Below are 20,371 nucleotides of genomic sequence, written 5' to 3'. Positions count from 1 at the left end.
TCACTAAGTAGTTCAAAAGAAGCGCTTTAAAGTACAGAGCCCTGTATTTCCCACATCCTTTCTTAGTCCTACTGCCTGCCCAAAGTTAGGAGCCTTGCTGGCCTTACTGCAAAAGACCTGACATCCTCAGGCAATCTTCTGCTGGCAAAAGCTGGGTGATGAGGGCTGTTATTGATTAAGTACGGTGGAGCTGAACCTAGGGACTGTACTGAGCAGTTGTAGTCAGTTTTCTGATAAGGGGCCTGAATGTCACACTGTTCTGCATTCTCTGCACTGTTACGTATATCTGTGCATCTCATCACAATCATAGGAGGAGTTTACCAGAATATGCTGGGTTCTAAGTTATTACGAGAAACGTTAATAAAAGCGGTATTGTTCTAACCACTCTACTTTGGGAAACAATTCACTTGCACTTCTGTGAGGGTTTTTTTATGAAGAGATTTTAGCAGAGCTGAAGCTGTTAACAAAAAAGCCAATGAAAAAGTTAATATAAGGTAGGGATTTTTATTATACAAAGATAACATTCTCGGTCTATTTCATTTTCAGACAAATCTGCAGCATCCACAATGCAACAAATGTCAGTTAAAATTGGGGCGAATTCTTAAGTACACTGGTACAACAGTGGAATAACCTCACCTTGAACAGGAGACCTGATATATCATCAGTTTAATAGCCTTCCATCATTAGGGACTTGTTAAATAATTTCAGGAGTGCAGCATTAAAGACTATTCTATCTGAGCCAAGGGCAGCGTTATTTTCCCACCAGTACTTCAGGCAAGGCAAGTGTTCCCATATGTTCCTGCACTGTTCCTATGTGTGACTTTACTTCTAAGTTCCACCTCTGAGGATTTTCCTGGATTTATCAGTGAGTGTGGCTTCGAGGATCTTGGGGGTTAAGATGACAGGTGGAAGTTATTTTCACGCTCCTGTACTGTTGCAGAGTGATAGCCTGTGCAGCAGGACTCCTTGAGTATGTTGGATGGAAAAAAAAGATGGTTCTTGGAGGAAAGAAAGCCATTTTGTACTGGTTTTAGGGCTTATATATGTTTCTGTCTCCCCTCGGCCACCAAGTAGTCGGTGCATTTGTAAAAAGTGATGATAAAGCCTTCACCAGTTTCCTGCAGCTCTTAATTTTTTATGACCTTAGTTAGCTGTTCAGATGGGCCTTTTTTTCAGGATCTTGCGACCTTGGCTTCACTGTCCAGTCTGGAAAGAGCTTTTCTGACAGGAGAGACATTTTGGTTTCGAATCACCAAATACAGGTATTACAGGGAAGGTCTGAGATAGGCTAAGAAAACTTAGTTTAAGTTAAGAGACCACAAGAGGTCAGGAGGGCTGAATTTATCAAGAGTACCAAATTGAATGGACAAGTTAGAGCGGCAATTACCGTTTTAAGAACCCTGTGTGATAACTAACAGCATCCCAAAGGATTAAGCATTTATAATTTGATTTTACTGAGGCCAGAAGGAATTTACTCGCTAAGCAAGCAACTCTGCCCTGTAACTGCTTTTTAGCATGACCCAGTTCAGTGAGGTGCTTCGTGATATGCCCAGCATAAAGCATATCCTAATAATTCTATTTACCGAGGAATATCAATAAATGCCTTGCTGAGTCAGCAGCGTATAAGGAAGGAAGGGGGTTGATGGGAACAGCACAACTATTCTTTCTTTCTTTTTGCAATTCTACCACGTTTCCTACAGCAAAATAGGCAGCACTTGACAAGAATGAAGACAGCAATGGCTGCACAGGTGAACAAGAATGCCAGAACATCCAGGCAGTGATACTGGTACCAGGTGAGATGGTGAGCGGCTGGTCTCAAGTGCTTTGCTCCTTTGTGACGCATGACAAATTCAATCCAGAAGACAGCTCTGTCCAGAGGCGTAATTGGCTGGTCGTGGTGTATCTTGGATAATCTTAAAGCATTTTCCTTGTAGCTGGAAACAAAAAAGAAGAAACCAAGGAGATTTGTCACTGTTTCCTGAAACAACCCGTTCCATAGCTGGCCCTCCTCTTGATAAAGATAGAAAGCACTGCTTTCGCTTTCATCAATGTGTTTTAATAATACTTGAAACCAGCCCAGTTTACTCCTGTCTGCGCAGAAGTCGACATGTAAACTATAATAGAAAAAGACAATCTTTTGAGTAGAAAAAGTATTCTGATTACTCTGTTGAAAAAGCAACACGGAACCATTTGCGCATCTGTTCAGATATTACATAGTTAGATTAACTAAGGGTATTGGTGACTTGGGTAAGAGAAAGAACTGTGATGTCTCCAAACTGAGTACCTGTAACAACTGGCATTTTCACACAAAGCCTCTGAAGAACTTAACACTGAGCAGCCAAGAGTCATCTCAGGAGCTCTGAGCTTTCCAAGAGCTATCTTTCTCAAAGGGATCTTAAAATGTCATACAAAGAAAAAAGAATTACTAAGCTCTCCTTCTGGGAGATGCAAATTCTCAGTAAAGAGACGGTTTTCATCTGCAACCCAAGTGCCAGCTATTCAGTATTTTGGATTCCCACAAGAGAGCAGAATTTCTCACATCAGCAGCCCAAGGTTTTAATAACCTCATCCTATAGTAAGAAAAAAACTCACGAGGAATTGTTAATGACTGTATTCACTGCATCAACTAGGTCCTCTGTCTTCATCGTGCCGAAATCCAGCTCAACTGCAGCTCCCTTTGCCCTCATGTGCGCAATGTTGTCATGCTGGTCAGCAAACATGGGGATCCCAACCAACGGGATCCCGTGGTAGATAGCTTCATAGATCCCATTGGTGCCACCGTGAGTAATGAAGGCTTTTGTCAAGGGATGGCCTGGAACAGGGAAGGAGAGATGCGTGTAGCAGCAGCAGACTGACCTCTGGGATATCAGAGCTGCCAGCTACTTGGGCACGTGCTGCTAGAGAAGGGAATGGCCCTGCCCTCTGTATCGGCATCAACACCTGCACGCTTAGCTTCCACGCGTTCATATTGAATGCAGTACAAGAACCTCCACATTCCTCCAGACAACCTCAGAGTTACTTTACCCCTTCTGCTGTCATGCAGCTTTAGGTTCTAGTTTTTACATGGCCTCAGGTTCATAGCAGACCCCTTCTGCAGCCTTTCTTTTGAAGAACGAGCCCAGGAAATGAACTGCAGAGGTGAAATGCAGCTCCAGAGTACAAAACTACTTTCTTACTGTCTTCCTCCTGCCTACAGCTGGTTCTTAGCCCTTCCAAACAAATGCCACTGGGCTCTCTAAGACGGACATTTGCTTAAGAGATTCATCTGTATAGCTAAGCTCAAATTGCTGCCTTCTTGAGCTGCTGCTTCCTATTCCCTTTACAGTCTGGCTGCATCTTCCATAGTTCTTGTATAGCCGCTCACCTTAAAGTCAAAAGCAGGCTAGGAAATTAAGGCTCCAAGAGCAAACTTCTGCTGCATGAGGTACAAAACTAGCTATAGCTGCAAGTGTTGTTGTTGGTTTTTGTTTGTTTGTTTGTTTGTTTTTTCCCACCCAAATAAGCCATTCTAGCACAAGGACAAATGAAACAGTTTTTCCAAGGGGGTAATGCATCTCAGATAGAATCAGTCTCACCAAGCAGGTCATTTTGGGGTATCCAGTCGTAAGTCCTGGTGTTAGAGCCCAGAGCTTCTGGTTTCTTTCCTTTGTACCTCCAAAGGACCTTGAACAAAGGAATACTAAGATAAAGACAGTGCATGTGGCATGCCCTTTTGTATTATTACACATAAAATAGGACCTTATCTTAAACCCACATCCCTTTCCCCCGCGATTCAAATAGCTTTGGCTCCGATTTATATCTTTGGTTAGTTATTATGGGCTTTCCACACAGAGGGATTTTTACATTTTTGCCTATGAACACACCTCCGTGCCGTTTGGTTTGGGGGCAGGGAGGGGAGAAAAACACCTGAATGGGATGTGAGGCAGCTCAGCCATCTGCCTCTTTGCAGAGCCTAGCTTCTTGGCCATGGCATATCCAGCAGAGATGCAGATAGAAATCAAGCGTAAAAGGCTTGCTGAAGGGAATAAAAGTGACAAAAAAAAAAAAACAAGGCAGATTGCTTTATACTTGAAAGTAAATTCACCTTTTGTGGAAGCTGGCTGAGCGCTCTGGCAATCACATTACTTTTTTCATCAGTCAGGTTGTAGACCATTGATCCAAGAGAAAACACCACAACGCCATGTTCTCCTGAGCTCTGAACAAATTCTTCCATTTCCTAGGAGGCAGAAAGCATTATAATAGTGATTTCACAATGCAGATTACACAGATTATGTGAACGGAGAGCATAATTTAGTTTATTGAGGTGATATCTGATCGTGGCATATGAGTACCTCTGTTGACAGAAGGCTGTGACAAAGATACACCTGGCCATGTGCAAAATAGGCAACTTCTGCCAAAGAAGGATTGGGACAAGAATTGAGACAGGTAACAGAAGCTTTGTCTCTGAAAGCAAGTCAAGCAGTTTCAGGACACATTTCTTTCAGAGCATGACCAGCAAGAATGGATCCAGGTACTGGAGTTAGAAGGCCATACCCTGTGACACCCTCCCTAGCGTAGTTTGGCATGGTTCTCAATTTTGCGGGAACAGGTCCTATGCATTTTACAGCTCTGCAGCAAGAGACATTACTGAAAATTGTGAGGTTGTTGCAGCATCACGATCAGAGATTTCTCAAGACATTGCAGTCACTTTGTTAGCCAGTTCTGTATTTCCTCCAGTACAGCATGTATTGCTAACCAAACTTTACATGTCAGACCAATAGATCTTCCTGTTCATTCTTTTAGATGGTGTTGTATGAAATGGAGCATCCAAAAGGGAATGGCTATCCCTCTCCCTCAACTCAACACTTGTAGCAGGGGTTGAGTTAAGAAGAGTTATATATATATATTTTTTTTTCAGTAGACAACTTAAACTGAAAAATACCCTGCCTCCTGTAAGGTTCCTGCAGGGGTGATACTCTAGACCAAAGCATGTCATGCTGTCATCATCATCAGTTTGAAATTCCACTTGAATGCTGCCATTCACAGCAGAGCATAGGCTGGGGATGCAGAATATTTTACTCCCTTTACGAGGTCTTAAACTAAGCACTAATAGAGAAGCGTTCAGCACTGTTCTCTTTCTGCAAGTCTTGGCTCCATTTTGTCTAACAAATTAGTCCAGTCACAGCGCCTTGCCGCATCTGATATTTGAGCGTTTTCATGGGCTGGAGGTCTGCATCTTAGAATTAAATCTTACACTCTGAGGTAGTACCTATTTCTCCTAAAACAAACACCTGTATTTGCTCCTGCTGACCTCAGCTGTCATTTTTTCAGACAGCAAGCTGTAATCCCAGCCTTCAGTGTGTACAAGTCTGGGCAGATTGCTCAGGAGCTCTGTGCTCCCCACCAGCAGCAGAGCATCTTCTTTAAGAAGGAGTTTTCTCATGACGTGGCCTGCCTGGCTGTTCAGGGAGGGAAACTGCTCGTGCGGATAACCAACCAGTGGCAGAACGAAGTCTGAATACCTTTGGCAACGGCTTTGCAGGCTGGCAATGAAGTCCTCCAACAAACTCAAAGTTGGGCAGGAAAGGGCGTGGAAATTCAAAATCCCAGTACGTTCTGATTAACCAGATCTCTGCTTTCCCCATCGTCTCACACAGGGTCGTGGGCCTTCCTATGGACAAGGTACAAGGCATTTAGCACAATTACAGGTATAATCTTGTTTGCAGTAGATTACAAAATAGGAGCTTTACCTTTGTCTTTTGGCACTCCCAGCCAGTGTAGTCTGTCAAACTGAGCATGAAATAAAAACTTGGACAAATCCAGACCTTGCCCCATCCCTGTTCAGCCTTGGCAGGTTGCTGCAACCAAGGCAATAGTATCTTTACAACCACTTTGAACCTTCAGAATAAATTTAGGGTAGTGCATGAGTAAGTTGGGAAGCATTTAGTTTCAGTGCATTTCTTGTATTTATGGAAGATTTTATTACCCATGCTTGCAATAAAAACCCACTTTGGGGAAGAGAACAATCACACAGAACTTAACATCCAAACAGAAGTAAATGAACCACTAAGTGATGATCACGAATCAGGGAAGAAGAGGGTTTTTATCTGAGTTCTGTTGCATTTTTCAAATGCTGACTCAGACCGTGGCTACTCAGACTACACTGCAAAACTGGTACAGCCCTGGGGACTGGGTAAGCTGCTGCTGAAAAATAATTGGAAAAAAATGCCAAAACTAAAGGTTCTCTTGACTGCAATTTTATGCAAAATCCAATGTCCCTAGAAACTCATCTGAAAAAAAAAAAAAAAAAAAAAAAGTTAAATGGGAAAAACTCTTATAGCTTCCCATTTGGAAAAATACATATTCTTACACACACATTGCAAGTTGTCTTCAGTATTTTCCCCACAAAGTGGAACTGAGCTGTAAGAGGGTTAAAAGTGTTAATAAGTGATTTTCCAAAGTGAGCTCAATGCAAACAGGATCCTAGCAAAACAAGCAGAAAGCGGGGCACCTTATACTACTTGATCAGCATTACAAATAAAGTTTTGTTTTGTTTGTTTTGTTTTGCTTCTAAAGTGGAGGGTAATGACTCAGTTATAAAATTACTGGAGTGAAAAGTAAAACTAGAGTGATGCAGAGGTGTTGCTCTTTAAGTTGTATTCTGAAGTTGTTAAGTCTTACGTGGTAGAAAAGTTCAATCCAGGGAGAAGGGGACTAGGTTGGAAGGCAGAGAGGTGTTCTTGGGCAACACAGAAGAGATCGGAGGTCAGCAGAGTAGTGCCCTTGTGCTTGCTGTTCAGTTGTTATCTGTATGAACACAGCTATTCCGTACAAGGTTCAAAGTCCATTGAACCAGAAGGTCTCTTTAACAGACTTTGAATCAAGCATGAGCTGTGCTAGGCTGGAACAAAAGTTTCAGGTGTTTTGTTTGAGGAAACTATATTTCAAACTCTGGATGATAGAAGAAAGAGAAAGGTGACAATACCTAACATTTATTTTAGGGGAGGGTGAACTCACACTTAGCATTCCATTACCAAGCAGGGCTGCCAGATACTTCCAGATGATGCATGCAACGCAACGTGAATGAAGGGTGCGTTGTGCTTCTCAGTTGTCCAAAGACAGTCAGTGTGCCTGTCCTCAAAATTAAGAAACAACAATTGTCCTCTAAATCCTCGATAGGCACTAAAATGGGCATGCAGCTCACCGGAAGAGCTGACGAGGAGCATCATCGTTGACAAAAATTGTGACTACATGCTAGAAAGATCCCTAAGTGAAACTGCAGCAGAACTGCACTGGTGTCTGTTAGGCTGTATCAGCCCTAAAAGGTAAAGCACAGTCTCTGTGCTACCTAAACAGAATTGTCGTCTCTGCTGGGCTCTGTTAAGAAATCAGGGTAATTGTACACCACTGCACGTGGAAGCTGCTACAATGAATTTTTAAATTTTGCATGAAAATAATCTGCTTAAAATGTAGAAAAGAACACAAGAAACCAGAGATCTGTCCTACAGCAAATGAATGCAGTTGTGAATGAGGATGGAAGTACAGAACCAGAATGGGCTGGTGGCTGTGACAGAGCAGGGACTAGGGTATTCTTTTGCAGTGATCCATGGCCTGCTTCAGAGACCTTCCCCTTTGTCCTGTCAGAGCTGGAAGGAGCCCCGCATGATCCCCTCTAACATGGGACTACATCTTCAAGGAGATGTGAGACATCTGGAGAAAGTAATGTGATTCTATAGCACCAAGCTCTCAAAGCATTCAAAAGGCACAACCTATGCGAGAGAGACTGCTCAGCGGCTGCCTTACCTAAGACATTACTGTAGTACCCATCCCATTCATCTCGCCAAAACTTCCAGAAAAATAAATCCGTGTAAAGGTAAAAGAGGAAGTTCCGCAGTCTCTCCACAAAGGACATCTGGTCCGTCATCCCCACTGTGCTAGCAGGCACGTAAGAAGGTGGGGACGGGAGCCCACCACACAGCCTCTCTGCCACGTTCCCGTCAGAGAAGCGGAAGGTGTAGACAAAAGGGATTTCCAGTAGTTGTGCTACGAGCTCCCCCCCTACAGCCAGAGGGTCAGCGATCAGAACATCAAACTTGGCCTGCTGCAGCTTTGCCATCAGCTGAGGGTTCGTCACCAAAGTGTCACAGGTCTGCTTTGACATGTCAGAAAAGGTGCCTATGAGCTTTATCATCCTCCACATGACCTCCCAGGGGAACAGATTAGGAAGCTCATTCATCCAGAGGTTGAGGAAGTCCTCCATGGCAGCATGCAGGAACTCCTGGGAAAAGGGCACTTGCAGGACCTCAAAAGTGAAAGGGGAAGAGGTGTCTTCGTAGTTGATGAGCAGATTGCTTGATGGCACCAGCACAGTCACCTCATGACCCCGGAGGACGAGCTCTTCCAGCAGCACTTTGATGTTGATCCAGTGACTTGCGTCGGTGGGCCAGACCACCACCTTCCCACAAAAGCCAGCGCTCCAGCAGCACGTGCAGGCCCAGAGCAGCCAGAGGAACCTTTGTCCCATCATCTCAGCAGCCCGTGCACAACTCCAGTCTGAGCAGGCTGGAAACAGCTCACCGCTCAGAGTGCAAACAACTTCAGAGACAGCCAATGAAAGTAAGATCCGCTTGGCGCTAGCCTTGGCGAGAGGGCATGTCGGAACACCAAACACTCATGGGAGGGCCGGGCAAGCAAAAAATCCCGTTCTGGAGTCTCCTCCAGAGCTGCAGCCAAACTCTGGAAGTGAAGGCAATTCCCGTTGCTGCTCCCCACAGAGCGCAGTCTGCAGCACGTGAGGACCAGAAATCCTTGCCCTGCTGCCAGATCTTCCAAGTGAAGCTATGCATTTCTATGCCCAGCAGGAGTTTGGGCTAGAGAGAGCACATGAGCAGCCCAAGGGACCTTTTTGTCAACTAAGGGCTTAACCCAGTCTTGACTACAGTCAGATTTGCTTCTTTGCCCTGCAGGAACCAACCTACCTGTAAGTTACAGTTTTAATCTCCTGCTTTATTAGGTGCAGACACAACATCCTGCCGTGATTCAGAAGTAGCCCACACAGAGTGCTCTCATCCTGTCTTTGTTACCAGATGTTGTGGGCACACTGCTGGAAGGGCACAGTCCTGGCAGAGGTCATCCCAGCATCAAGATCATCCCAGGGAAGAAACAGGAGTAGGTGAAGAGCTTGGGTTTTGCTTACCACCTCCTGTCCCCTCCCTGCCCAGGGCAGTTCAACACAAGACGCCTGACTTCCCCTCCTGGAGGCAATCCCACAGAGCAATCAGAGATGCTTGGTGCAGCAGATGTGTTCTGGGAGGAGAACAGGCAGCTGCTCTTTCCTGAGCAGAAGGAGAATGAGGCTCAGCCTGTGTCTAAGCAGGTCCTGAGCACGCCTCCAGGAGCTCAGCACCACCACGTGGGACCCTCCCTGGTCTGAGGATGGAGCAGGAGGCTTTCATCGTGTCTCAACCTCACCCCTTGAGAAAGACTTCAGATGGGAAAAGCCTTTAGGTAGAAAAGCAGCTAAAGTCATTGTAAGGACACGGAAAAAGCTTTTCCAAGGGTGGTGGTGGTGCACACGTGCCCTGCACAAGCTGCAGACATTGCCACGTTGGGGTGCTTGGCCCTTTCTTTCACTCCTCCTTCACCACTAGATACTGCCCAGACCAAAGCAGGTTGCAGTCAGAGGGGAGCACAGGCTTTGTTTATGTAACCTTAAATGCTAAAGCACACATTTTATGACTAGTAGAAAGCCCAGCAAATTGCACAATTCCGCAAGCAGCCTGAAGCTGACATAGCACTGTCTCAAAGCACACACTGCTGCCAGCATAAGGCTTTCTACCCTCTGCCAAATATGATAAGTATCACACATAAATATGCAGCTAACTACTGCAGTAGTAGGACTTGCTGCCAACTTAGCTTTCTCAACAAAGCCATGTGCTACTACAGATCTGGAAAATAAATACAAACCTGTAAGTCCTCACATTGGAATAATAATAGCCCTGTAATTCGTCTCCCTTCACCACATGCACGCACAAATTGTCCTATTTCCTTCTAATCATAACAATAACTTCTTAAAACTCCAAAATTAATTCTGCAATTGATATTAAATAAACAAGCAAACAAGCCCAACTATCTTCTACTACTTCTTTTAGACACCTTCAGAAAAGCCAAGGACCTTTTCTCCTTGCTGCTGGGGGCCTTTCATCACTGCAAACTGAGATGTGGTTCACTTTTCCTAGCCAGCAGAGCTAGCTGCCCTCCCAGACCTTTTACAGTTCCGGGGAGGATGCTGTCTCTCATACTGAGGAGAGCTAAGGATGTGAGAATGGTATCAGGGAAAAAATGTAATGTTAGATAGCCTTCTACAGCTTTGTAAGTTCATCAGTTGAATTTAGTAGGCAAGCAATGCTATTTTGCTCTTCTTTGTGTCTGTTGCATTTGATGACTGACTGACTGACCCCTTTCTGTTTCAAGTGGTGTTAGCACTGGTTTGCCCATCTCAAAAGTACCTGTGTTGTTTGAGCTGCAGCAGCATGGCTAGAAGCAGGTAAGGTTTGTGCTTGCCTGGGTTGTTAGCTGTGACATGGAAGATTTTGGAGGAAGGAAAGGAATTCAGGACTGCCTTGGTCCTGGCTGGTACCTTGTACCAAGGCTCTGAGTTTGTAGCCCTATGTGTATAGCAGGTGTAATCTGTATAAGTAAGAGCAGCCTTACCTAAAACTTCACTGTAGTATTGATCCCAGTTTCTCCAGAAAAGGTAGTGATACGTCAAATCCTGTAGAAAATAGGAGATGATGTTGTATAGCCTCTCCGTGAAGGACATCTTGTCTGTTAGGCGGCTTAGGATGGCTGGCACATAGGAAGGAGGTGCTGGGAGCCCTCCGCAGAGTCTCTCCACCGTGTTGCCTATGGAGAACCGGATGGTGTACACGAAAGGGATACCCAGCATCTCTGCAAAGAGCTCCCCGCTGGGCACCAGTGGATCTGCAACGAGAACGTCGAAGGCGGATGCCTTCAGCCTTTCCATCAGCATCTTGTCCCTCAGGACTCCATCGCAGATGGTTTTGGTCACAGCCTCCAGCTTGCTCAGCAGTTCAATTACCCGGTAAATTCTTTTCCAGAGAGGTAACTCTCTCTCCTCGTAAAACCAAAAATAGAAAGATTCGTCCAGCGTGGCAGCCATCTCCTTTTTGCTGATCGGCACCTCGACCACCTCGAAGCGGAAGGGCGAGTGCTCTGTGGCGTTGAGGATGAGGAAGCACGAAGGCAGCAGCACGGTCACCTCGTGGCCCCGGGCCACCAGCTCCTTGAGGACGTACTCCATGTTGAGCCAGTGGCTGTTGTCCACCGGCCAGACCAGCACCTTGCCACCAGACGCTGAGCCCAGCACAGCCAGCAGCCACAGCACGGCCACCTCCTTGCCAGCCATGGTCTGCCTTGCTTCGCAGTGCCCCCGTGGCTTTCCTTCACTGGGAGCAGCAGGGCAAGCCAAGCCAAGCTGGGCTGGGCCTGCATGACACTGCCGTGCACTGCAGGCAAGGGGCCAAGGTAGCTGGTGCAAAATCCCGTCCTGGATAACACGTGTTCTCCTGGGGAAAAGGTGACTGGGACCATCTGGCACCATCTGGTGGTCAGCGGCTGGCTGAAACTGGGAGATGTTTCCTCTGGAGCCGCGCAGAGAGCTGCGAGCCTGGGGGACTCCACCCTGTGCGGGTCACATCCTGCCCGGCGTGCCTGCCGAACTGCAGTCTGCTGGTTTGGGTACAAGAAGTGACTCGAATGAAGAGGCCAGAGCTGGGAGGTGATGGCATGGGTTGCTCTGCCTGCCACTAGGTGCCAATAATGCACCGTAAGTGGAACCAGAAACTATGCTAAAGCGCTTCAGCCATGGCCACGCTCCTGATGTGCAGGTAAGGAATGATGTGAGCCCTCTTCACTGTGCCAGGACTGAGTTGCTGGGCTCCTGCCTAGCTCTGTTGCTCACAGTTTTCCTAATCATATTGTCGTGTGAGGCTTTTGCTGTGGCTCCTGTGCTGTCCAGAGCATGAAGGCAAAGGTGGTGGTAGTGGTCAGGCCATGAGAAGCCAAGCTGGGGCCCCTACGCTTTGGCCCGTGTGCTGTGCACATGACAAGAGCTTGCTGTCCTTGCCAAGTCCTGCAGTGCAGGAGACTGCATCCCGTGAGACTTGGAAGTGCCTCGTTTCATGGGGTAGGTGTGAGCTCAGTAAAAGAGTCACAATGACTGCGTGAAATTAACACTTACCTAAATAGGTTTTTTTATGTATTTGCTCAAAGCAGTCCGGAACAAAAGCCTGAGGAGGAAGACTTGCGTTCACTGTTTGCTTGTGGGTGGAGCGTGTTTGCACAAAACAGTCTTTACTTAGAGAGGGTTGGTTTTAATTACCTGTGATGTAAACAAAGTCTCTATTACAAAGCCACAGTGCACCTCGGTGTTGCTACTAAGGGTCAAGGCTGGCGTGTAACTTGCCAGTCATCCCCCTGTGATGCTCCACGTTAGGAAAGCAGCTCTGGTGCTGTCTGCTTTCCATGCAAGCAGTCATCAAGGGGGAAATGTACGAGCTGAGCTCTCAGTAAGGTGAGCTCAGCTTATACATGCACAGTCCGTGGTGTGAAAGCTGTTTCAGCCTCTGCATTAGGACCAAGTACAGCAAATCCTGCAGCTGGGATGCCCGCTGATCCCTGTCTCCATACAGAGGCGTGCCTGCACAGCACCCTGTCAGGGGTGGGTGCAATTGATGGCGTCATACCCGGGATGGGTAGATTGGTGACTAATGGCTTAAGACTGTATGTGTTGCCCTGCTAGCAGGATCCCCAGGGAAATGTGCCTCCTCCTTTGTAAATGCATTTATTCTTTTGGTTTCTGCAATCCCTCTGACCTACAGTTCCAGATTGACATATTGGCTGCCTGTAAAAGGTCCCGGTTTTGCCTGGCTTGGGCTGCCTGGCTCCTTCACTGGCAGCTTGCTCCTTTTCCCACAGAAGGACATTTTTATTTATTTTTTTTCTGGCCATGCTGGCTGACACCCTCCAGACCTTGCCTTTGCCTCGTGCTCTGCAGCTCATAACATGGGAGGCTGTGCAACGAATGAGAAGCGAGGTAGCAAAGGCTTACCTAGGATCTTACTGTAGTAGACGTCCCACTCTCCCCAGTAGCTCTGGAAAACGTAGTCTTGCAAGTGGTAAGACACGATATTTTTTATTCTCTCGCTGAAGGACATGCGGTCGGTGAGCTCGGACAGGGCTGCGGGTGTGTAGGATGGCGGGGCTGGGATCTTGCCGCAGTGCCTCTCCACGGTGGAAGCTGGGGAGAAGCGCAGCGAGTACACGAAGGGGACAGCCAGCTTGAGAGCCACGAGGTCCCCGCAGAGGGTCACCGGGTCGGAGAGCAGCAGGTCGTAGCCAGAGCCCCGCAGGTGGGCCATCAGCTCTTGGTTGGTCAGCACCGCGTCGCACATCTGCCTGTTGAGCTGGTGCCAGCTTTTGGACAGTTTTCCCAGCTCCTTGTAAAACTGCCAGAAGGTCAGGGCTGTCGGCCTGTTGTTCAGCCACAGTGCCACGATCTCCTCGATCAGGTTCTCGATGGTGTCTTTCTGGAAGGGCACGTTAAAGACCTCAAACCTCTCCGCGGCCTCAGCCTTGGGCTGAATGAAGAGGGAGGCGTTGGATACCAGGACGGTGACGCTGTGCCCGCGGCGGATGAGCTCCCGTATGACCGTCTGCACGTTTAGCCAGTGGCTGCCTTCTGTTGGCCAGACCAGCACGTTCCCACAGCAGACAGGCCCTACGAGAGCCACCTGGAAAACAAGCAGCTGGAGGCACTTCGTGGAGCTGCTGGCTTTTGCGGCCATGGCAGGATGAAGGGCTGGATATCCTGTGAGGTCTGCCTTCCAGCTGGGAGCACTCCACCTCAGCGCTGTGGCACTTTGCTAGCACCCTTTGCAAAGGCGAGAGTCCCCTGCTGTGCGAGTGGGGCCTTTCGGGCCCGTGTGTGCTCTGTGGGCTGAAAAGACAGGAAAGGATTCTTGGTAATTCACTTCTCCCTTCCTGCCTCCCACCTTGCCAGCTTCCCCCTGTGGGGACTCCTTTCCCTAGGTAGGGGTGGCAGCAATCCCAGCTGCTGCCAGAGGTCCATGCTACCCTCAGGCCAGTCCATTTGTGTAGGAATCTCACCCTTTATTTCTAGTACCTTTGTAGTTCCTCCCTGAGGAGCAAAATCCTTACCGTGGAAAGGAAAGCAAATAACAAGGGCTCTCCTGCAGCTGTATTGGTGCCATATCAGTCAGTAAATGCTGGAAGATGGACTAGTTCCTGCTAGAGAGTAAGTGGCATCACTGCCAACATTGGAGAAATGCTGAGGTTTGCTGGAGAATGTACAGCCACTTCTCACTTGAGAAGATCTGTTTTCAGTTGCAACAGCCATGGTGTCTGTATTCTGTCATGTTTCTACTTTTTATGGTACAAATTCACCTGTACCTAAAGACAATTATTACTTTTTTCTTCTTCTTTACTTTTTTTTTTTTTTTTTTTTTTTTTCTTCCAGAATAAGCATGGAGCTTTGCCAAAACAACAGGCAGCAGCGCTGCAGGAACTGCTTGCCCGAAGGTTTGGCCAGACCTGTGATGGGACTGGCAGGGACAAGCAGTGTTGCAGACATCATCAACCACCTCAACCCTTCTACAGCCACGTCCCTCCTTAAGTAATACAAGTTATGGCAGCTCTAGTGCAGGGCGGTTGTTGCTGCTGTCTGGGGCACATCAGCACCAATGTGGTCATGCTGTAGGCTTGGTTCATGTCTCTAACTATGCCTCTGTGGTTCTTCTCAGGGTGATACCCGCATAATCTGGGCTGGCTCTTTCTTGGAAATGTAAGCGCTATGTCCTGAAAGGAGCTCTTAACCACCAGGAATCAAAACGAGAACTAAAACCCAGGCAGAAAATGGTTTGCTCAATCCAATACGATTTGGGCAGAGTGAATAACACGCAGCAAAAATCTTACCTAGCAGAGAATTCTGTGGTAGGAGAGCATCTTTCTCTGGATCATGCGGTGTAATTTGGTGTGCCAGTCCGCCTCTGTGAGTTGTTGCTCACCTGCCCTGTGCCTCGGCAGCTCTGGCAAGGCTTGGCATCGGGCAGAAGGAGTTTAAATAAGTTCCACCTGAACAGGGATTTTCAATAGGAGGAAGTAATACAATATGGGATGATCACAAGGGGGCAAGTCTTCTGGGATTATTCATTTCATTGTTATGCCCCAGTAATTTAATAGCCGGGATGGTCTTCCCCATGCTAGGGAATATCATGATGTTGCTACAGAGCCAGATTCTCAGAAGGATTTGTGTCCTGTAGCTAAGAGATACGATGTCTGATGGCTAAAAACATCTTTTGCTTCCTTAAAGGTCCTAGCTGGCACAACAAAATTAGTTGTTAAATAATAGACTTGTTTACAAACTGCCCACGGGAACAAAGAGCATCCTGTGCTGTCTGCAAAGCATTTCAAGAGTTGTGTTACCCTTGCTGGTAAATGGTGCGTGTGTGGCTGTTGGTTCTGCAAATCAAGGCAAGCGTTCACTGACTTGAAACTACAGGAATCTGAAGATACAGCTCCCCGTTTTTTAAATTTTGTCCATAATATTCAACCTCACTTTCTAACCCACCAGTTTGGAGCAATTATACCAGCATGTCGTTATGACATGCTCTCCTTTCTTCATGTCGGCTCTTTAAGCACTGGAAGGCCCGCTGTAAGGTCTCTTCTTTTCCAGACTGAACAACCCAACTCCCTCAGCCTGTCTTCGTAGGAGAGGTGCTCCAGCCCTTTGACCACCCTTGTGGCCCTCCTCTGGACCTGTTCTAATACTTCTGTGTTGTGCTTGTGCCGGGGGCCCAGCGCTGAACGCAGGCTTCAGGTGGGGTCTCACAAGAGCAGAGCAGAGGGGGAGAATCCCCTCCGTAGCCCTGCTGGCCACACTTCTGATTCAGCCCAGGGCTAGGTTGGCTTTCTGGGCTGCAAGCACACATTGCTGGCTTGTATTCAGTTTTTCATCAACCAATGCCCTCAAGTCCTTCTCCTCAGCATTGTTCTCAGTCCCCTTAACCCCCCCCAGCCTGTACTGATGTTTGGGGTTGCAAAGTCAGCTGAAGTCAGTCAAATTGTGCTCCTGAATTTCGTAAGCTTCTGTTTCTAACCCCCAAGTAATCAACTCCTCTGTAGCAATTAAGGGCTATTGCTAGTGGAACTGGAGGGTTAAATCATGCTTTTAAAGGCAGGATTTAAAAGGGCAGCTTTTAAAGCTGATGCTCACGTTACTCTTAATGCAGAAAAGATAAACACTGTGAGGATTAGAGGATGAAATCCAGAAAACAAAAGTGGGCTGAAGAAAGTGGATGGTGTCATGTGTCTGCATTTCGCACATCTAGCGTTACCGAACAGAACTGGTGCCGCCTCCAGGTCTTTAGTAGCTGTAGGTTACTCAAGGATAATGGTGTAAAAGTTAGGGAATCCAGCCTAGTGCTTTCCATACAGGTACGCAGGCATCTTCCACATTTTCCTGAATGTGGGTTTCAACTGGGCTTGGCGGCCCTGTTATTTCCAGGAAGCCCTGATGGCCACCAGCACCTCAAAACTTCAGTGCTGGAGCATAACAGAGAGGCTTTTGCCCTGCCAAGCTCCAAAGGACAGCAGTTTTCCTTTCTCTTATTTCAAGAGAGCAGCTTCGGGACTGAAGGGGGGACTTGAAAATCCTGAGTTGTAAAAGACTAGCATTTGGGATGGGGGCAATGTCTGGGTGGGGAAGGTTGAGGTGTCTAATTTGTAGGTTGGCCCATCCTCAAGTGCAGGCAGAAGCGTGTGGGCTAAGAAATTTGTGGAGGCACATGCTCAGGATCAGTAGAACAACTACCCCCTTGTAAGCCCCAAGCGTCACAGGGAAACTCCAGCAAAAGGGAATGTGCTGGTACCCGTGCCATAACCAGACTTCTCAGCCAGCTGGTGTCTTTAGCTCAGCCCTCTACCCTGCTGCGAGAGGACAAAAATGTTGTCGTGCATACAGTATTTCACTGTTTCTTGGTTTAGTTACAGATCTTAATCTCTGCGCCACTCTTTGGATGCTTCGGGTCCACGTTTGCATGTAAATTTGTAGATGCTGGGGTGGCTCATGCCATGGCCGTTTCCACTCTGCAAGGGAGAAAGAAAAAAGAATGAGAAAGGATCCAGGACGAGCCTTGTGCGCATTTTGAATGAGCTTGCTAAGTCTCACGAGGCAAGGGAGACCCGCTGCAGCTGCCCGCAGGCACTTGTGCACCCCTGCCTTGCCTGCATCTATCAGCCCTTCCACGGGACAGCCAAATGCTGTGGGGACCCCAAATCTGAAAATGCAGATGGTGTAGGTGTGACAGGAGCCATCTGGTGGCTCACCAGAGAAGAATGAGCAGTCGTGCTCACCCTCCTGCCTTCTCGAGTGTGCTCACTCCCAGTCCTTCACCAGGGCTTTCCCTGGGCAAGGTGAGCTCAAAGGTGACTTATTGTAGTGGCTGAAGTTTGGACCCATCAGGGAGTTGGCCTGGCCCACAGAGGAGCTGGGCAAAGACCAGGCTGTCCTGGGTCCTGCCAAATGGCTGGGCAGCAGCTCTGTCATTGAGCCAGGCAGGAATTCATTCATTTGTTGTAATATGTGCAATTACGTGAAATTAATAATAATAAAAAAATGTCTGTTTACAGCTCCACAGGGAAATGAAACCAAAATTGCGATTCCTGTTAGATTTTCACCAAATCCCCCACTCGTACCTAACCTTGATGCTGTACCACATCTCCCTGCTGGCTGGCTGTTCTGAAATAGAACTGCAGAAGCAGAGGAAAGCCATCCTCGGGCAGGGGGAATTAAAACAGGACTCATGTTTTCTGCTTACGTGGGTACAGCGTGCTCACGGGGCTAAGCCAGCTCCACGTCCTGCCGGAGCGCTGTTTGGCTGTGGGGCAGCGGCAGGTGCTGGCACGAGGTCTGCACCTGGGCCTCGGCGCACAAGCGGTACACACGCCACTTGTTCCCCGGGGGTATTTTCACGTATGATGTCTGTGCCTCGGCTTCGACGTAAACGGGCCTCTTCCTTGCCGGCGTGGCCTGCGACGACGGCTCCTTTTGCATTTGGGAGAGCGGGGAGAGCAGGGATTGCTGCCCACCTGCTTGTACGGCGGGCTCGGGGTCCAGGGTTTGTGTTCCCTTCTCCTCCTGCATTGAAGACACGGGGTGACCTTGGTCACACACACGGCCAGCAGCGAGGTTTTCACCAGCATTTTGGCAGACTGCTTCGGCAGCTCTCGGCCAGGCTCCAGGAAAACCTCTTGCTGCTCTCCAGGCCGTACAGCGCCTGCAGCTTGGCACAGGCAAGCAGCGTGAAGAGAGGCACCGTGTTCATACAGAACGATGCAAAGTCCCGGTTTTATGAGGGTTTTTATGAAGGTTTTTACAAGGGTGGTTATGGGAAAGGTTTCTTCCCCCCGTGTGGGTGTGTTGGCCAGTGCTCTGCAGTACACGGGGCTTTGCAGCCCACCTCTGCCTGAAACTCTCCTTGGCTGCTGTCCTATTCCACTGCTGCACTTTGAGGCCAGCACAAAAGATATAAATTAAAAAAAAATAAAATAAAATCTCATTGATAGTGGTGAACAAAAACAGTTTTTGAAGCCTTTTGCACCCTTTGCATTTTACAGGAGCTGCTGGCTGCGTGTGAAGAGTGTCATTAGAGGGTCATCCAGCAGACCACAGCTGCGTCAGGAGCAAAACCGTGCCTATGGGCTGGCAGGGAAACGCACAAGCCAAAGGAAGCAAGAGTGTGTGTGTGGGGGGGGATGTTGGAAAGCCCAGCTTTGTATCAAAGTAGGTGTGCAAGAGGTTCGGGGAGGGAGGAAAATGCCCGGAACAAATAAAAACCAAGTCATTCATGTGCGTGGAGGAGCAGTCTTTGGTGCCGTGGGGGTGCGGGGTGGAAGCAGCAGGAGCTGGAACAAACGGAAATTCCTGCAGGCGGATGTTGGGATGAGGAGGGGCTGAGAAAAGAATTGCCTGAGGCAATCCGGTGTCTGAATAGACACCTTCAGCCCAAAAATATATGGCTTGGAGGGTAGATGGCATGAGGGAAGTCTGTGGAGCCACAAAAGGATGGGGGGAGACGAATGTGGACAAATGGCTGGTGGTGTCTCAGTGCGAGAAACAAGGGACAGAAGGAAAATAAAAGGAAAATAACAAAACCTGCAACGAAACCCGCATGCTGTGGGGAAAAGCAACTCCCCAGAGGAGGTACGAGGTGCCATGGGATGCGGTGGAGGTCACCAGAGCTCAAGGGGGGATGATGCAGGTCTGGAGAGGACACAAGCACGGAGTGACCAGGCATGGAGAAGCCACGTCTGGCTGGGGAGCCCCTTCCCATGCGCCAGGGGATGGGGCCACGGGTGCAGGTATCTCCACACCCTCCCCTGTAGGTTACCTGGCTCACTTTGTCCATCTTCTCTTTCAAATCCTCTGGCTCGTTGTGGATTGTAATCAAACTGCAAGGCAAGAGGGGACAGGCAAGGCAAGAGGAATTGGACTCGATTGTTTTTATGGGTCCCTTCCAACTCGGGATAATCTGTGATTCTGTGACAGGGGGGCTCAGGGCCTGCTGTCTCCTCGCTGGACGAAGCAACAAAGCCCAGGGGCGCCCGCAAGCAGCATTGGGGAAGACAGAAGCTTTCAGCACCTGAGGGAGAAGGAGGAACCTTTTGCAATCATTTTACTACAGCTTATAGCAGCATTTCTTCCAAGTGGGGAGCGCGGCTCTGTAAACACCGCAACACCCACCTCCTTCTGCTGGATTTGTGGTGGACAGCTGCTAAACTCAAGGAATTTGCTGAAAAAATGGAGCCAAAAGCAGTGGTATGCGGGGCTGTAACCCAGTTTTGCAGCCCATGTCCCCAGCCAGCTGCCAGCCCCATCCCTGGAGCACATCGGAGTGATTTCCCATCCAAAGGTCATTTTTTAACCTCTCAGACTATTCCACTCGTATCTCAGGAATGGCACCTTCAGAGACACTCCCTGCCTGCAGGCAGCACATATTTCCTCCAGGTCACCCCTGCGTGGCAGCACTGCCTCGTGCCTGCGAGCCCTGTTATTTTTCAGTGCGGGGAGCCCTGCGGTGCGGCAGGGGGGTCCCGCTCCTTCCCCCCTCCCCAGCACCCCCATACCTGGTGGTGGAGTAGGTGTCGGGTTGCTGGTAGCAGCAGAAGAGTTTCCAGGACCCTGACAGCAGAACAGCACAAAGTGACCTCCAGAATCCTCCCTTTGTTATCACCGCTCTGGGGGGGGTCAGGGAAGGGGGCGAAGGATGGGACCCCAGCCCTCTCCCAGCTC

At 48.4% G+C, this 20,371-nt stretch overlaps 2 protein-coding genes and 1 long non-coding RNA gene across 5 annotated transcripts; 1 reads left to right on the top strand and 2 right to left on the bottom strand.

Moving 5' to 3' along the window:
* Positions 1-484: 484 nt before the first annotated feature.
* LOC311436838 (UDP-glucuronosyltransferase 2A2-like) lies at positions 485-14,362 on the bottom strand. 3 transcript variants are annotated; one of them, XM_084519352.1, is made up of 6 exons: positions 13,112-14,362; positions 5,502-5,650; positions 4,085-4,216; positions 3,576-3,663; positions 2,593-2,812; positions 485-1,934 (listed from the first exon to the last, which is right to left on the bottom strand). In XM_084519352.1, exons 1-6 carry the CDS (start codon positions 13,845-13,847, stop codon positions 1,658-1,660), a joined length of 1,602 nt encoding a protein of 533 aa, XP_084375478.1. In that variant the 5' UTR covers positions 13,848-14,362; the 3' UTR covers positions 485-1,657. The 3 variants fall into 3 exon arrangements, with proteins under 3 accessions (XP_084375478.1, XP_084375476.1, XP_084375477.1); XM_084519350.1 differs by lacking the exon at positions 13,112-14,362 and adding an exon at positions 10,693-11,788; XM_084519351.1 differs by lacking the exon at positions 13,112-14,362 and adding an exon at positions 7,783-8,640.
* LOC311436840 lies at positions 9,909-18,927 on the top strand. Its single transcript, XR_014693115.1, has 2 exons — positions 9,909-11,888; positions 18,697-18,927. It is a non-coding gene; the product is annotated as an uncharacterized lncRNA (long non-coding RNA).
* On the bottom strand, positions 17,052-20,087 carry LOC311436839 (uncharacterized protein). The gene is made up of 4 exons (XM_084519353.1): positions 19,823-20,087; positions 19,470-19,740; positions 17,898-18,217; positions 17,052-17,166 (listed from the first exon to the last, which is right to left on the bottom strand). The coding sequence occupies exons 1-3, from the start codon at positions 19,954-19,956 to the stop codon at positions 17,921-17,923; spliced, it is 702 nt and encodes a 233-aa protein (XP_084375479.1). The 5' UTR covers positions 19,957-20,087; the 3' UTR covers positions 17,052-17,166; positions 17,898-17,920.
* Positions 20,088-20,371: the final 284 nt, after the last annotated feature.

The sequence above is a fragment of the Aythya ferina genome (genome assembly GCF_964211825.1).
Source record: "Aythya ferina genome assembly, chromosome: 4".
Classification (NCBI taxonomy): domain Eukaryota; kingdom Metazoa; phylum Chordata; class Aves; order Anseriformes; family Anatidae; genus Aythya; species Aythya ferina.
Note: the sequence above shows the minus strand (reverse complement) of the source record. Positions and strands in the feature narration are given on the sequence as shown.

What these genes read in the sequence shown, in the direction of transcription:
- LOC311436838 (XM_084519350.1), bottom strand. Translation starts at nt 11,602, where the DNA reads ATGGTGCCAGATGGTCCCAGTCACCTTTTCCCCAGGAGAACACGTGTT. An exon ending in CTGCAAAGCCGTTGCCAAAG is followed by an intron (nt 4,217 to 5,501) that starts GTATTCAGACTT and finishes TCTGCCTCCTAG; the next exon opens with GAAATGGAAGAATTTGTTCA. An exon ending in ACAGTCATTAACAATTCCTC is followed by an intron (nt 1,935 to 2,592) that starts GTGAGTTTTTTT and finishes TTTTGTTTCCAG; the next exon opens with CTACAAGGAAAATGCTTTAA.
- LOC311436839 (XM_084519353.1), bottom strand. Translation starts at nt 19,956, where the DNA reads ATGGGGCTGGCAGCTGGCTGGGGACATGGGCTGCAAAACTGGGTTACA. An exon ending in CACAAATCCAGCAGAAGGAG is followed by an intron (nt 19,741 to 19,822) that starts GTGGGTGTTGCG and finishes TGATTGCAAAAG; the next exon opens with GTTCCTCCTTCTCCCTCAGG. An exon ending in AGATGGACAAAGTGAGCCAG is followed by an intron (nt 18,218 to 19,469) that starts GTAACCTACAGG and finishes TCTTCAATGCAG; the next exon opens with GAGGAGAAGGGAACACAAAC.